At 37.3% G+C, this 16294-nt stretch overlaps 1 protein-coding gene across 3 annotated transcripts in view; it reads left to right on the top strand.

Annotated features, from left to right (window-relative positions):
- Nucleotides 1–16294, top strand: part of DCDC2C (doublecortin domain containing 2C) — a 184875-nt gene that overhangs the window by 135800 nt on the left and 32781 nt on the right. For 2 of the 3 annotated variants that reach the window (XM_078149064.1, XM_078149065.1), the window contains exon 11: nucleotides 11738–11798. In XM_078149064.1, the coding sequence (XP_078005190.1) occupies nucleotides 11738–11798 (61 nt within the window). Of the gene's footprint in view, nucleotides 1–11737; nucleotides 11799–12428; nucleotides 12474–16294 lie in introns of all 3 variants that reach the window. The other variant, XM_078149066.1, reaches the window with a different exon arrangement.

Genomic DNA, 16294 nt, shown 5'->3' on the forward strand with positions numbered 1-16294 from the left:
GTAGATAGTAGGATAGAGAATGAAGAATGGACCTGTGATTTCCTTGCTATAGAGTACATAATAAGAACTTAATTTATGAATGATGATAGATTAATAGAATTTTGAAATAAGGAGGACTTTGAAATGATAGAATCCAACCCTAACATTTTACAGAGGGAAAAAGTGAGCCTCAGAGAGATTATTACTTGCCTAAGTTCATGTGACTAGTCAGTTGCAAAGATTTTGACCTCAGAATTCAGTCTTAGATTTTTAAAAAAAGTATGCCCTAAACTACAAATTCCTTGTTTTCTTGATTTTAGGAGCAAATCAAAAGAATTCTTAGAGAAAAGTTAGAGGTATTGCTTTTCTATCAATCTACCATCTCATCTCAGAGAATAAATTAGATTTATCTGACCTGATTTATCCTCAACAAAGCCATGTTGGTATTCATTCTCAAATTTGTGAGTTTCCAAAGACTTTCAATTATATATTTTTTTGATACTACCCCAGGATTTTTCTTTATCTGTTTATACAACTCAGAGTGACATGTCTCCAATTTCCAGGGATGTCTTTTCCCTACTCTTTCTTGAAAGATAGGTGTTCTATATGACTCTTTTCCCAACCTTCAGTCATATCACATGTCCACTAGAAGTTCTTATAACTAGTTAATGGTAGCTTTTGACTGATTTCAGACAGTTCTTTCAGCATCCTTTGATATAAATCAGACCCTGAAGATTTAGACAGATTCCATTTGTTCAAGTCATCTATAACTTAAAGGATATTTTTTTTTTTGTGGGGTGGATTCTTACTTTCCCTTCTTGGGTTTTGCCTCTTCTAGTAGTTGAATCCTTTCCCTAGTCTCAGAGAAAGGGACATCCTTTTTCCTCTCTAAAGCTAACTCATCTATCTCAACCCTAGATCCCATCTGTTTCTGATTCTTAAGAGAGCTGGTTCTCTCATTTATCTCATCCCTGGTCAACATCTTCAATCTCTCCTCAATTAGTTTCTTTCCTCTGGTTTTCAGCATATATGGCTTCTCCAATCCACAAAAACTTACTAAACTTTGCCATTCATTCTTGTTTTCCCCCTACTTTTTAACCTTCCCCTCCTTTCTTCCTTCCATAGATATTAAGCAATCATCTGCTGTGTGCTAGATTCTGTGCTAGACATTTAGGCTGCCAAACTTTGCCAATGAGGAGTATTCTACCTCCATTTTCTACCTATTCACTCATTTAATTCCTTGCTGGCTTTCATATCCACTATTCTCCTGAAACTGATCTTCCTGTATGGTTATCAGTTATTTATTATTGTACCAAGAATATAAAGATAGGCAAAGAATATTTCCTGTCCTGAAGGGGCTCACATTATGGTATGGAAGACAAAATGAAAATAACATACAAGATATAAAGAAAATGGAACATGAACTCACTGCTGGGGTTGAAGGGACCAGAAAAGGCCTCTTGGAGAGGGTGAGACTTGAGCTGAGTCTCAAAGGAACCCAGAGAAGTAAAGAGGTGTAGATGAACAAGGAGAGCATTCTAGGTACAGAGGATGAGTCAGTATGAAAAGGTACCAGGTGGGAGATAGACAACTGAGTGTAAGGAACAAGAAATATGCCAGTATGGCTATATTGTAGACTGTATGAGAGAAGTAAAGTGTAAAAAAACACTGGGAATGCAGCAAGGGGCCAGATTACTAAAAGCTTTAAGTGACGGAGGAGTTTATATTTGATCTTGGATATAACAGGGAACTAATGGATTTTTTTGAGTAAGGGAGTGACATAGTCAGACCTGAACTTTTGGACAATTATTTTGATAGTTGAATGAAGGGTGAATTGAAGTGGAGAGAGACTTGAGCTAGATTTAGAAAGCTATTAGAGTCAACCAGGTAAGAGGTAACAGGGGGCTGAACAAAGTTGGTACCTGTGTCAGAGGCAGGACAGGAGGGGGTGTGTATGAGATAGAAATGAGAATATTTGGCAAAGGGTTAGATGTGTGATTTGTTATCAAATCCAATAGCTTCTCCTCTATCCTTATTCTTCTTGACCCCTTTTCTACCTTTGATATTGTTGACCATCCCTGCTCCCATTTCTTGAGGCTTTCTTTTCCTGTAGTATGATTCTATATTATATTGGTTCTTGTCATATTTCTCTGACTGCTTTGGCTTTTCTCCATGATCTCTTTTAACTCTTCTGTCTCCTTAGCTTTGGCTATTTCCCATGGCTTATTCCTCAGTCTTTTAATTTTTTAATCTCCCAGAGAACTCTTCTAGTGTCAAGGCTTCAGATAGCCCATCTATGTTGATGACTGCTAGATCTATTATCTTCAGTTCTGTCTAGCACCAGTTCTGTGTTTCATACCATCTTGCTGTTAGATACAGGAATATTTGAGAAATATATTACTTTTAAATGATGTGGGACCCTCCTCTGTGGGTTGTAGAACAAAATGATCTATGTGAGCATATTTACCTCTCAGGGACTTTGTCCTAGGGTTTAAGACATAAAGGAGTTAAATGTCAGAAGTGGGATTAGAACCTTGCTTAAATATACTATGTTCCAATCTGAACTCATCATCTTTACTTACCACAAAATGAGTTCCCCTTATCAACTTCCCTGACTTTGTCAGTGATATCATCATTCACAGGTTGCTCAAGCCTAAAATCTTAGTTTCATCTTGGATTTATTCTCTTCCTTCTTACACTATCTCTAGATACCATGTTTTGAAAACTGCTTAAGTCTTTCCAAGGATCATTACAATCTCTACTGGATTACTTTCCATATTCTTTAGCAGAACTGCTCTTCTAAATGTAGAAGAGGCCTTTGGACACTGGAAATAACACACTTTGATAGATTGTACCCAGGAAAATCTCACATGGAGATTGTTCATTGTAAATAGAGACTTTGGGGGCAAGGACTTTGTAATTTTTCATTTCTGTATTTCCAGAGCCTAGCACATTGCATTCCTAGCACCTTAAAGATGATAGACACTTAACAAATATATGTTTAATTGAATTCCATATTTAATGAAACATACTGGACTAAAATATAAATTCACTCCTTTGAGGGGAATATTAACTGAAAAGCAATGTATCACCCTTTTGAAATAATTTCTTTATAAAGATAATTTAATCTTAATATAAAATGCTAGAAATCCATCGATACCAACTATTCATATCCTTTAGATTAGAGTTTCTTAGCCTTTTTTGTGTTATAGATCCCTTTGGCAATCTGCTGAAGGCTATGGACTCCTCAAAATAATGTTATTAAATGAATAAAATAAGGTGTCTCATATTGCAGCGGAAACTGATTATACTGAAATGCATTTACCAAAATATTCATGGACCTCCTAAAATCTATCCATGTACCCCTTGGCATGTGGACTTTGGGTTAAGAACCCCTGCTTTAGATAAACATGGGTGATCTATTTACCTTTCCATGGTCCTGGTGGATGGATGACAGGCTTAGCAGCTTTAAGAAGCCCCCCAAGTCAAAAGAATAAAGAAAGCCCCACTAAGTCTGAGATACAATGCTACCTTGTCTCTGTATAGAGTCAAGAAACATGAATCTGTGTTTGTTTTATTTACATCAAGTGTCACATTCTACATTAAATTTTATGTTCCATATTGGTTTTCTGGTCACATGCCTTTGTGTGATTTATCAAATGTGACATCCCCCAACATCTTGGGATGTAAATTGAGGAGGTGTCATTAGATGACCTCTGCTACTTCCAGCTCTAAATTTTTGATCCTGTGTTACCATAGGGAAGAGAGACAAGATATCTAGGTCTTTCTCTTCATTACTTCACTTTCTTTCTTTCTTTATGCTCCTTGCTTATTCTCCAATTCTTCCTTGAAATTGGTATAGGTCAGATATTCCATGACAACATAGTTTTTTGGGGACACATTGGGCAATCAGGATAATGAAGGGCCTCAAAACAGTGCCTTATATGAGGGTCATTTAAAGGAAATAGAGATGTTTAACCCTGGGAAGGGAGGACAAGAAGGGGGTGGTCATGTGGATAACACCTTGTCTTCAGGTATTTGAAAGGTTGTTGCGTCTAAGAGAGTTTTTAGACTTGTTCTGCTTGCCTCTGGAGGGGAGAACTCCTAGCAATCAGTGGTAGTTGCAAAGAATAAAACTTCAGCTTGATATAAAGAAAGTTACTAATAATTAGAGCTCTCCAAATATGGAAAGGGCTGCTTTGGGAGACAATGACTTCCTTCTCATTTGAGGTCTTTATGTAGAGGTTGGATTGGTATTTGTCAGCAATCCTTCAGTGAGTATTCTTGTTTGGGTATATGTTGAAATAGACAGTCTCCGAGTTCTCTTCCATCTCTGAGTTTCTTTGATTCTGGTTCTTTGACTCTGTAATCCCCTCTTCTAGGTTGGCCAAGCCTCTGGAATTTCCCCTCAACCTATCAATTCAACTGCACTTCCCACAGTTCCCTAATGGGAACTCTGTTACAACCAAGCAAGTCTTCTCTCTGTCCCATGAATACACAGTGCTCATTCTCACTTTCAGAATGTTGGCTTATGATCCTTTTACCTGGAATTTCTTCTTTTCTCCTCTTATGCCAATCCTGTCCTTAAGGTTAAGTTTGAGTCACAGAGGCTTCTTTTCAGTGATCATACAGTTTAGCACTTGATTATATACTGTTTGTTACTTATTTTATATCATGCATATGTTATTAACCATGTTGTAAGCCTCTTATGGTTAGCAACAATATTCCGTTTTGTTAAATACAGTCTTCCACAATAGACGCTTATTGGTTGATTGGTGGATGGCTTTTCTTTCCAATGAATAGTGATGAAAAACCAGGCTAATAGTGGCTTCTAGGTATGTAGTACTTGGTGGTTACATATCATACTATAGGATTTGAAGTGGGAAAGGACCTCAGAGATCATCTAGTTCAACCACCTCATTGTAAAATGGAAGAGATTAAAGTCCATTCCCACAAAACTTCTTGTGAGGTACGTAGTTGTAGGTATTATTATCCCCATTTTATAGAAGATGAAACTGAGCCTTAGAGAGATTAAGTGACTTGCTCAAGGTCACATTAGTAGATTGGCAGAACTAGACCTTCAATTCAGGTCTTCTTTGTAATTCTCTCTTCAGTGTTCTCTCATTTCCTTTCAAGGCTTTGTTCTTTCAATATTCATGAAACTGAACTTTTTTCTCATGTTTCACAAAGAAGCAGTGTTTTCCTTAATCCTTCCTTTGTGCCTAATGAATGTATTTAAGCTGTCATTTGCCATTTCTCTCTAGGCCTCACACATTATATCATTTCCTGCTTTTTCTTTTCTGGTTTCTGATTTTTTTTTTTAAATTTCACTCTCAGGATGAAAGTCTATCTATAAAAGGAAAGATTCAGCAGTGGGAACAGATATATATTTTTTTCAGAAACGTTTTTCTTATTGCGCCTGTCATCGATTTCCCAAGAGGACATAATCATCCATTATTATCAATTAATATTTACTGAGCTCTTGTCATTTCCACAGCAAATAATTTGGCTATCTGAAGTGAGGGCTTTGACTGTTAAAAGATCTAAGTTCATCTACCTTAAAGAAAAATAAAGGGACAGACTCACAGCATTAGAATGCATGAGACACAAGTGAGAATCTTTTTGTACTGAAGGTGGCTTAGAAGCAGCCCTTGGAGCATTTAAAAAATACATCTACTGGAGTAGATACTTATAATAAAATACTTTTTACGGTAAATCCTTTATTGACAATAGCAATTGGTGATGTATTTCATGGGCTCTATTTGATAAAATGGTCACATCGTACTTGTTTAGAAATATGACCAAAAAGGCCAAAACCCAATAATTAATAGTCAGCAAGTATTTATTAAGTACCTACTATGTGACAGGCATGGTGCTAGGTCTTAGGGATATTACAAGCATAATGAACAAAACAATTCCTACTCACAAAGATCTTACATTCTGATGGGAGAGACAATAAGTACATATAAAATACATAGCATCAGTAGAAAACCAATACAGATGTATGCAAACATATGCACAAAGTAGTTAAATAAAAGGTAGTTAGGGTGGGAGAAGGTCATTAGCAGCAGACTGACAAATTGTTAACCTACAATTATAAGAATTTACATTGTAGAAAAAAAAAGACTAATTGGAATCCATAATCCTAAAACAATTTCATTTATGGTACTACCTCCAAATTGGAAGGTTGTTGTGGTATATACATTACCGCAGTGTAGTGGTGAAGGAGAAACACAGGATTTGGACTCTGGTGGTCTGACTGGTGGTGGTCCACCGATTATTTAATATGTGACTTTGGGTAAATCATTTCACCTCTCAAAACCTCAGTTCCTTCATGTGAAAAAATGCATACTAATTGCTTACATACTGAACTCACAGGGTTCTTTTGAGGGTAAAATGAATAAATAATAAAAAGTTTTCTATGATTGTAAATTGAAATGATTAATCTCCTCCTAAGTTTATAAAAATACCTATTCATTGGTTTGAATCTTATATCATTTTCAACTTTCTTCTCATCCAACATAAGAAATAGAAAGCAATAAGAGATTCAGGGTACCCAGGAGCTACATGGGAATTCAAAGTGAGACTTTAAGTATGATAAGAACCAGAGCCATAACTAGAATATTTTGTACCTAGCGCAAATAGTACAAGATATCTTCACTCTAGTTCTTTATTTATATAGCTGCTGCCCAAGTGATATTCATATTCCTAAAGGACGTGTCTGATCCTATCAACTCCCTTCCTGATAAACAATATGGACTCTCTATTACCTCCAGAATAACATCTAAACTCCTCTTTGTTATTGAAAAGTTTGTCACAACTTTGTCCCATCCTATCTTTCTAGCTCTAATAATACTATTAATAATAATGATAAAAGTTAGCATTTATATAGCACTTTAACATTCATAAAACATTTCACAATTATTAACTCCTATGATCCTCATGATAATAGTCACTATTATTCTCCATATTTTACAGATGAGGATTCTGAGGCAGACAGAGGTTAAGTGACTTGCCCAGGGGCACACAACGAGTTAGTGTTTGAGTCTGGATTTATACCCAGGTCTTCCTAACTCCAGTGGGAGAAAGCCAGGCCTGAAGTCAGGAAGAGTCATCTTCCTGAGTCAAAATTTAGCCTCAGACACTTACTATCTATGTGATCCTGGGCAAGTCACTTAATCCTGTTTACCTCAGTTTCCTTACCTGTAAAGTGAGCTGGAGAAGGAAATGGCAAACTATTTCAGTCTCTTTGCCAAAAAACCCCAAACCCAAACCAAACCCAAATGTGGTCACAAAGAGTCAGATATGACAGAAACCACTGAATAACAACAAAACCTTCTGGACTGCAGGCTCTGTGCTCTATCTACTGTACCACCTTTATGCATTTTAATGTAAACTGCCTTTATGCGTTATTACACATTACTCCCTCTAACTACTCTACGATCTAGCCAAACTGCTCCTTTGTAGTTCTCCACCTGTGATGCTCCATCTCTCATCTCTGTGGCTGTGCGTGGTTTCTGTCTTCCTCAATGCCTGAAGCATATTCTCTCCTATTCTCCACCTCTTGGAGTTCCTGGTTTACTTCAAGACTCAGCTCAAGCACCATTTCTCTTTCTCTCTCTGTCTCTGTCTCTTTTTCTCTTTCTTGTTCTCTGTCTTTCTGTCTGTCTCTGATATACACACACATTGGGGCAGTTAGGTGGTGCAGTGGAGAAAGCATCAGGTCTGGAGTTAGGAAGGCCTGAGCTCAAATCTAGCCTCAAGCATTTATTAACTGAGTGGCCCTGGGCAAGTCACTTAACCTTTGTCTGCTTGAGTTTCTTTAACTGTAAAATGAGGCTGATGATAGCACCTACTTCATATAGTAAGTGCCACATAAAGTTAACTTATAATAGTATATATGTATAAATACACATTCACATATATTAGTATATATACACGGATACACATACATATATATTTTATATATATATATATATCACAAATATATACATACCTATACACAATACATATTATGTATACACACACACACATATGTGTGTGTGTGTATGTATGCTTATTGTGTCTCCATTAGAATGTAAACTTGAGGACTTGAGAGAGGGAACTATTTTGCTTTTGTCTTTGTATCTCCAAAATATAGCTTAGTACCTGGTATGTAGTAGATATTTAATGAGTAATATTTAGTAAGTGTTTGTTGATTGATTGATAATGCTGCTAAAATCTGCATACTCTGTCTACATCTTCAAAATCTGTGGATTCTGGGACAAATCCCTGCTTGCCTGGTCCTAGTCATGGCTCAGATGTAGATGGACACTCTCCTCACTGAAGCTGCTAAGACTGTGTGTCAGGGTCAGAGCTCACTACGGTAGAAGTGGAAGAGGAAGTTAGGAGTGAATGTTTTGATCAATTCATGGTTTGGGATGAACAAGAAGAAATTAGTTTGTCTACATAATTTCATCCTTCTTCCTGTGTTAAGCATGGCTAAAATCTGGAAAGTAAAGCGTTGGCTTCAGACTAGTCCAGTGGAAAATGTACTTGCTGAATCAGAAGTTCAAATCTCGGCGCTGCTGTTTACTATCTCTGTGACCTTGGGCAAATTACTTTCTGGGCCTCAGTTTCCTTCTCTGTAAAATTAGAAGGTTGGACTAGATGTCCTTTCTGATCCATTCCTACTCTAGATCTGTGGCCTTATGTCTCAGAAGACCTTTTATTAGTTCAGATCCACAATACTTTGTTGGATAGTCAAAAGAGACCATTTGCCAGTTCTGTATAGGAACTGCTACCACTGACCCCTGAAAAGCCCATAAAGCACTATTCTGTCATCTGGTGTCCATCTTTGCAGCCCACTGCTTTGGTGGAATGTTTTAGAAACTCTTTTATGACACATAAAGGAAATGACTGGTTTATAACGAATAGCCCTCCCAGTATTTAATTTTAAGTGGTTGGAATTCAGAGCTCACAAATTGCTCTGCAGAAACTTTCAAAGAGCATCCTATGCCAATTGGGATGATTTGGTCATATGAAAATATAGCCACAGCTCCTTTATCTGGCCTCCTTGGGCAACAAGGTAGTACATGTAAGCAGATAGCCACCTCTTACTTTTCTCAATGCTGTTTGGTTTGTGCTTATAGAACTTTTTTTGGTGAGGAAGTTCTATTAGTTTTATCACACATGTCCCTTGACCTCTGAAGCAGCAAAATGGGGGTGCATTTCAGGTCTTGTGGAATCCACAGTTTCAAATCCTATTCATTTTATGTGAAATCTTTCCTGATTCCTCCAGCTGTTTTGTCTCAAAATTTACCTTATATCTATACTTATTGTGATTGATGGGTGGCTTTTCTTTCCAATAAATAGTGATAGAAAACCACGGCAAATCACTCTAGTATCTTTACCAAGAAAACCCCCCAAATGGGGTTACGAAGAGTTGGACATGACTAATCGACGAGACAACAACAAAAATTTGTGTACTATATCATAGAGTTGTTGTGAGGAAAATTCTGTAAAGTTTAAAGTGCTGGAGAAATGAGTTGTTTGTTAGAACTCTCTCATAAGAATGAAGGACTGGGGCTCCCCTTTGAATAAAGGGAATATACTTGCATATATGTTTTTTGGTAATATCTGTTTTGGTTGTTCAAAGGAGTTTCTTTTTCTTTCCAGCTTGCTTCTTATAGTTAAAGTTGCTAGGTAAGTAGCCTTGTGCTCTCTGTCCTTACCCAGCCACCTCTCCCTTTCCTCCTCCCACATCCACATTCAAATTATGCCCATCTTTTAAAATCCAACTCAAATGTTACTTCCTTTGTGAAACTTGCCCTGATTCTCCCTCCTCCCAAGATGGAAATGGTCTCTCTCATTATCAAACATTCTTAGTGTCTTGTTGGTATGTATTTTACCACCCTTATTCAATTGTAAGTTCCTTGAGGTCAGCTAGGTGTTGCAGTGGATAGAGTGCAAGGGCTGGAGTCAGGAGGACCTGAGTTCAAATCCAGCCTCACACACTTACTAGCTGTGTGACCCTGGGCAAGTCATTTAACCCTATTTCCCTCAGTTTCCTCATCTGTAAAATGAGCTGGAGAAGGAAATGCAAACTACTCCAGTATCTTTGTCAAGAAAACCCCAAATGGGGTCACAAAGAGTCTGAAACAACTGAACAACAACAACAACAAAGTTCCTCGAGGGCAGGAACTATGTTTTATTTATCTTTGTATATTTGCCAGCACTTGGGATAGATATTTAGTACCTAGGCTAAGGTACCTACATAATAGGTATTCAATAAATGTTTGCTGAAGATGTATGATGATGCTGAAGAACTCCATTTTCTTGATCATATATTGCAACTTAAATGAATGTTAAATTTTCAGAAGTACATAAATATACACTAAATATTTAATCATTTCCAAAAACAATGGTGGCTGCAGCTTTTAAAAACTTTGTTCTTTACTACATAGTTTAATGTTTTCTACAGAAGACTGATTTTATATATTGCTCACATATCTTCAATATATTCTGTATAGCTTTAACAATGAATAAATAATACATTTTAACTTCTAGAACAAACTAAAAAAAATTAGATTCTTGCTAAATGAATGTCAGATGAGTGAGTTTTTACCATAGCGTCCTGGGTTCATGCTGCCTCTCTTCATACCCCTGGAAGTGGTTATAGTTTGGGCTGAGCCTTTTGGTGAGCCAGAAACTGATATGATTTGAGGAACCCCTGACCTTTGGTTTTGCTCTGGGTCATCTTTGAAAAGAAGTCGCCTTGGGGGTGGAGAGGGGGGATAATGTTTGTAGGGTGTTCTAGGTGATCCTAGGTAGTCAGAATTGGATCCATAGACCATATGTTGTTATTCCACAGGGTCCTAGATATTGTTTTAATCCTGGAGCTGTGCAATTTCTCTGACCTTTTAAAAAAAGTCCACAAGTCTAGGGATCAGTAGAGACCAGATTAAACCTCTCAGGGCCACTCTGGACTGGAATATGGTATACTCAAGTGTTTCATTATCTAGGAAGCAAGGTCAGGTGGAAAAGAGAGTACTAGACTTGGAGTCAGGAGACTTGGGTTCAAATCCCATCTCTGCAATTTACTATATGAACATGGACAAATCATTTAAAGCCTAGAAGTCTCAGTTTCCTTCTCTATAATATGGGGATGATAATAATATTGGTACCACCTACTTTGCAGGGTTGTTAGGAAAGCACATATAGACATGTGACCTAAGATGATGACTATTATTTTTGTCTTAGAATTCACCTTCTTCCCTTCATTCTGAGTCAGAACTAGATGCTGTAGCAGTGGAATTAGAGAGGTAACTGACACACTCTCTCTTGTTATAAAATAATTTACTGTCTTTAATGGGCTAACCTTCCTTACAAGAAAAAGTAGCATAGCATGGTGGGTAGAGCACTGAACATAGAGTCAGAGAGACCTTGGGTTTGAATTCCACCTCAGATACTTATTAGCTATATGACCATAGTTGAAATGCTTAATCTCTCTCAGCCTGTTTCTTCATTTGAAAAATGGAGATAATAATACCTGTAGTAATTACATCACCATGAAGTAATCTACATAAATACAAATGAAATTTATGCATTGTACATACAACACTTTATGAACCTTCAAGTGCTCTATAAATGCCAATTTTTATGTTATTATCTCATTTCTCAGGATCCAATTATAGCTGAATATTTTAATCCTCAAAATTCAAATTTCTAAGAGTTAAAAGATGAAATCAATTATTAACTTTGATGATTTCTATTGCAGGGAAACAAAAAAGGATGGCCTTTAAAGATGTTTGGCTTTTTTTTCAGACCAAAAGTCAAAGGTATGCTATGTAGCTGGTAAAGAATTACAGTATATTTATTTCCTTAGTAATTTAATGAAATATAAATGTGTATTAGAATGCTGTTTGAGACATGATGATATAATAATGATATAGTGATAATATAATGAACTATAAGTGATTTGGTTATTATTCAGTTCAGATTTCATCCCCTGAAACACAGTTACTGTATTCATTCATTGTTTCCCTGCATTCAACAAGTATTGGGTAAATACATAAGGTACCATGCTAGGTGATAGGGGAAGTACATAATTAAATCTAGATGTGATTTCTGCCCTCAAGTACCTTACCGATAGACATTGAAGTTCATGAGATTATAGAATGTCAGAGGTGGAAGGATTCTTTGAGGTCATCTAACCAACTCCCTCATTTTATAGATGAGGAAATTGAGGTTCAGAATGGTTAAATGATGTGTGCACGCCCACACAGGTAGTAATAGAAAGTGCTCAGGATTTGAAACTAAAGTGTCTAGCTCCAAAACCTTTAGTGTTTCCAAATGATATATATTTAAAGGGATTTCCAAATATTAATCTCATATATAAATGTTATTTGTTAGTATCATAATTACCATCATCATCAGTATCATTTCTTCTTGTGCTTGTTATTTTGTAGGTACTTAATGCATGCTTGTTGATTGATTAATTGAAGAGATAGCATGTAAGTTGGGATTCTTAAGGTTGGAAGAAGTTTTAAGAGGGAGAGACATTGGGGGGGGTGGGTCTCTTCTGTCCATGAGAGAGGTAGGATGGCCAGAAAGAAGAAAGTTGGATGGAGTAATATGAGACTGGGGAAAAGTGAAGAGTTGTATTTGAATGTGCAAAAGGGAATCCAAAGAAGGTTGGAGTAAGATTGCGGGAGGTCTTGAATGCCTGGTTAAAGAGTTTGCATTTTATTTTATAAGCAATAGAGTCATTGAAGATTTTTGTATAGGGGAATGTGATGGTCAAACCTATACATTCTATATGACATCTTTCCTGATCCCTCTAGCTGCTTCTCCTCAAAAAATTACCTCATATCTGTTACACAGATATAGAGAAATACATAACTCTTTTTCTTTCTCTCATTATCTGTTTATCTGTATCTATCTATCCATTCCTTCCTTCCTTCCTTCCTTCCTTCCTTCCTTCCTTCCTTCCTTCCTTCCTTCCTTCCTTCCTTCCTTCCTTCCTTCCTTCCTTCGTCTCTGTCTCTCTGCCTCTGTCTCTCTCTGTCTCTCTCTGTCTCTCTGTCTGTCTCTGTCTCTCTCTCTGTCTCTCTCTCTCTCTCTGTCTCTCTCTCTCTCTCTCTCTGTGTCTCTCTCTCTCTCTCTCTGTCTCTCTCTCTCTCTGTCTCTCTGTCTCTCTCTCTCTCAGAACCAGTCTCTTGCCTCTCTTGCCTCAGAACCAGCAAGACCCAGCTTCAAGTTCCACCTCTGATACATACTGGCTGTGTGACCCAGGGCAAGTCTAATAACTTCTCAGGGCTCTAGGCAACTTTTTATTTTCATTTTTTAGAATATGGTTGCCCATTTTATATTTTTACATTTTTTACATTAAAATTTTATTTTATTTTTCTCAATTACATGTAAACAAATATTTTTAGCATTCTTTTAAAAAATTTTTGAGTTCCATAGTTTCTCCTTTCCTCTATCCCTTCCTCCTCCTTGAGAAGGCAAGCAATTTGACATTAGATTATACATGTTTAGTCATGCAAAACATGTGTCTTAGCTATGTTGCAAAAGAAAATGCAGACTGAAAAAAACCCAAGAATAGTAAAGTAAAAAAGGTATGTTTCAATCTGCATCCATATTCCATCAGTTCTTTCTCTGGAGGTAGACAGCATTTTTCAGCATGTGTCCTTTAGAATTGTCTTGGATCATTGTATTGCTGGAAATAGCTATACCATTCACAGTTGATCATCATACAATATTGCTGTTACTGTATACAATGGTCTCCTGGTTCTGCTTATTTCACTTTGAATCAGTTCACAAAAATCTTCCTAGATTTTTCTGAGAGCTTGCTGCCCATCATTTCTTGTAGCACAATAGTACCCTATCACAATCATATACCACATCTCTCTCGTTCAGCCATTCCTCAATTGATGAGCATCCCCTCAATATCCAATAATTTGCCACCACAAAAGAGGTGCTATGATATTTTTGTATATATGGGTCCTTTTCACTTTTCTTTGATCTCTCTGGTATACAGACCTAGTAGTAGTATTGCTGGGTCAAAGGATATGTACAATTTTATAGCCCCTTGGGCATAGTTCCAAATTACTCTCCAGAATCTAGGCAACTTTTTATAAATTGAAGAGAAGGTATTGACCTTGAGCTATAGAGAACATTCTACATTAGGAGCTCCCTACATGATAGAAATAATAGGTCCATTCTCTCTCTCTATATATTTTGTCCATATTTTTATGTATCAAGTATCTCCTCTGATAGAATGTAAGCTTCTTGAGGTTGGGAACCTTCATTTTTTTGTCTTTGTATTCTGCCTAACAGACAGCCTGACTCACAATAGGTACTTAATAAATGGATTAGCTGACTTTCACCTTTTCCCTTAACTTACTGTCTTTGCAGCAAGTTAATAACCCTTGACTGATTGACTTGGCAACTGCCTGGGTATATAGGTGATGGCAAAGAGGGAAGAATCAGCTATGACTTCAAAATTTCCAGCCTGCATGACTGGGAGAATTGAATTGCCATCAAGAGAAACAGGACATTGGGAGGAGAAGCAGGTTTTGGATATGTTGAATGGGATATGCCTGCAGAAATCTAGGGAGAGATGTCCAGCTGGCAGCTGGACCAGAGGCCTAGGGAAGGGGCTGGAGCTGGATATATAGGTTGAAATGTCATTTGTATAGAAGTAATCATTGATGCCACAGTGGTAGACAAGATCACTGACTGACTGAATATGAAGAGAAATAAACACTATTTAGTCAAACCTTTCTTTTTACAGATGGATCAGAGGTTCAAAGAGAGGAAATGGTTTCTCCAAGGATATATATCTATTTACCAATATCTGTTTTTTAAAAAATTAATTCCTGTGTTTTTATATTTTGAACTTGAATTCATGCCTCTATATATTCCTGTATAGTCTAAATATCTGTGAATATTTCGACAAATATAGATAAACTGAGAACACATCTACATTCTTGTATAGATTAATAGATTAGGTCTCTGTCAGTATCTTTTGAATTTTGATTATGATATTTTCCTAATAACACAATTTGTCTTTTTATAATGAGGTCATTAAGAAGCTAGCCCATAGGAGACTTGACTGTTGACTGCCCAGGGCCTATAGCACACTGTATGGATTGTAGCACCACAATGAAAAAGGGCCAGATAGTTGGATTTTTCTTTTTTTGGTCAACAAATATTTATTACCTGTCTTTTATGTGCAAGGCACTGGCCTTCCATTTCATTAAAAGGCCAAGGGTGAAAAAGAGGATTCCCCTAAAGGAATAATAGATAAATAAAAGTGAGCAGGAGATTCCAGGCATAGGGGACATTCATAACAATGGCACAGACTGGAGAGCACAGGGTGTGTTTGAAAGCCTGCTGAAGTCATCCATTTTGACCCAAGCCTTAGGAATTATATGGTCAAGTCACAATCCAAGTAGGAGTTTAAGGAATGCTTGTAATGTATCCCCTTCCACTCCTTATTGCTCTTGTAAACTGAAGCGTCTTTAGCACCTTAAAAGGAAACAAGGAACTCTCTTAAATAGAGAAAAGGCAGAAGTGAGAATTGACTCTGAGGAAATGATATTAGGGTCAGCAGCATTTCTCACCTGAGTTTTGGGTGAAAAGTCACCCACGAATGGCAATGAGTCTAATTGGGGTCCATCCTGGATCCCTGGGTGTTTCAGACTCCAGTCTCTAACTTTCCTTCCTATGTTCAATTCTTAATCTCTTAGTATCCTCCTGCATTCTTCCCGGGCTCTAGTCTATGCCTAGGATGGCTGGGGATTCGGACTTCTCATTAACACCCTACTTGGAAGGCCTGATTTTCTACTTGTCATTACTGTGTAGCTGGGAACACTTTCATCCTTCCATCCTGAGAGCCTCTAACAAAATGAAACCACTTTGATGGCAAGAGAAGTTTATCAAATAATTTCCTAATGAGTATAATGACCTTGAAGCAGGATCCAGGAAGCTTCTCATCTTATGTGAGCAGAATCACATTTCAGCTCCACAGCACCATCTAGTGATGTGAGAATGAGCGTACTGGTACCAAACGAACTTTAGCAGTGGATTAATAAAATATTAGGACAAGAAGAGACCTTAGAAGTCACCTGATCCAACTAGCCCCATCACTTTATACCTGGGGAAACTGAGGCTGAAAGAGAGAATGACTTACTCAACGTTACAGAGCTAACTAGTGGCAGCACGAAGGCTAGAACCATGGTTGCTTTGAGTCTCTCTGTCAGGGTTCATTCCACTAGGCCACTCTGCCCTGATCTGGTGGAACACTTCTTGGACACTTCAAAAGATC

This window comes from Phascolarctos cinereus, unplaced genomic scaffold (genome assembly GCF_003287225.1).
Source record: "Phascolarctos cinereus isolate Bilbo 61053 unplaced genomic scaffold, phaCin_HiC Scaffold_2;HRSCAF=192, whole genome shotgun sequence".
In the NCBI taxonomy this organism is placed as follows: Eukaryota; Metazoa; Chordata; class Mammalia; order Diprotodontia; family Phascolarctidae; genus Phascolarctos; species Phascolarctos cinereus.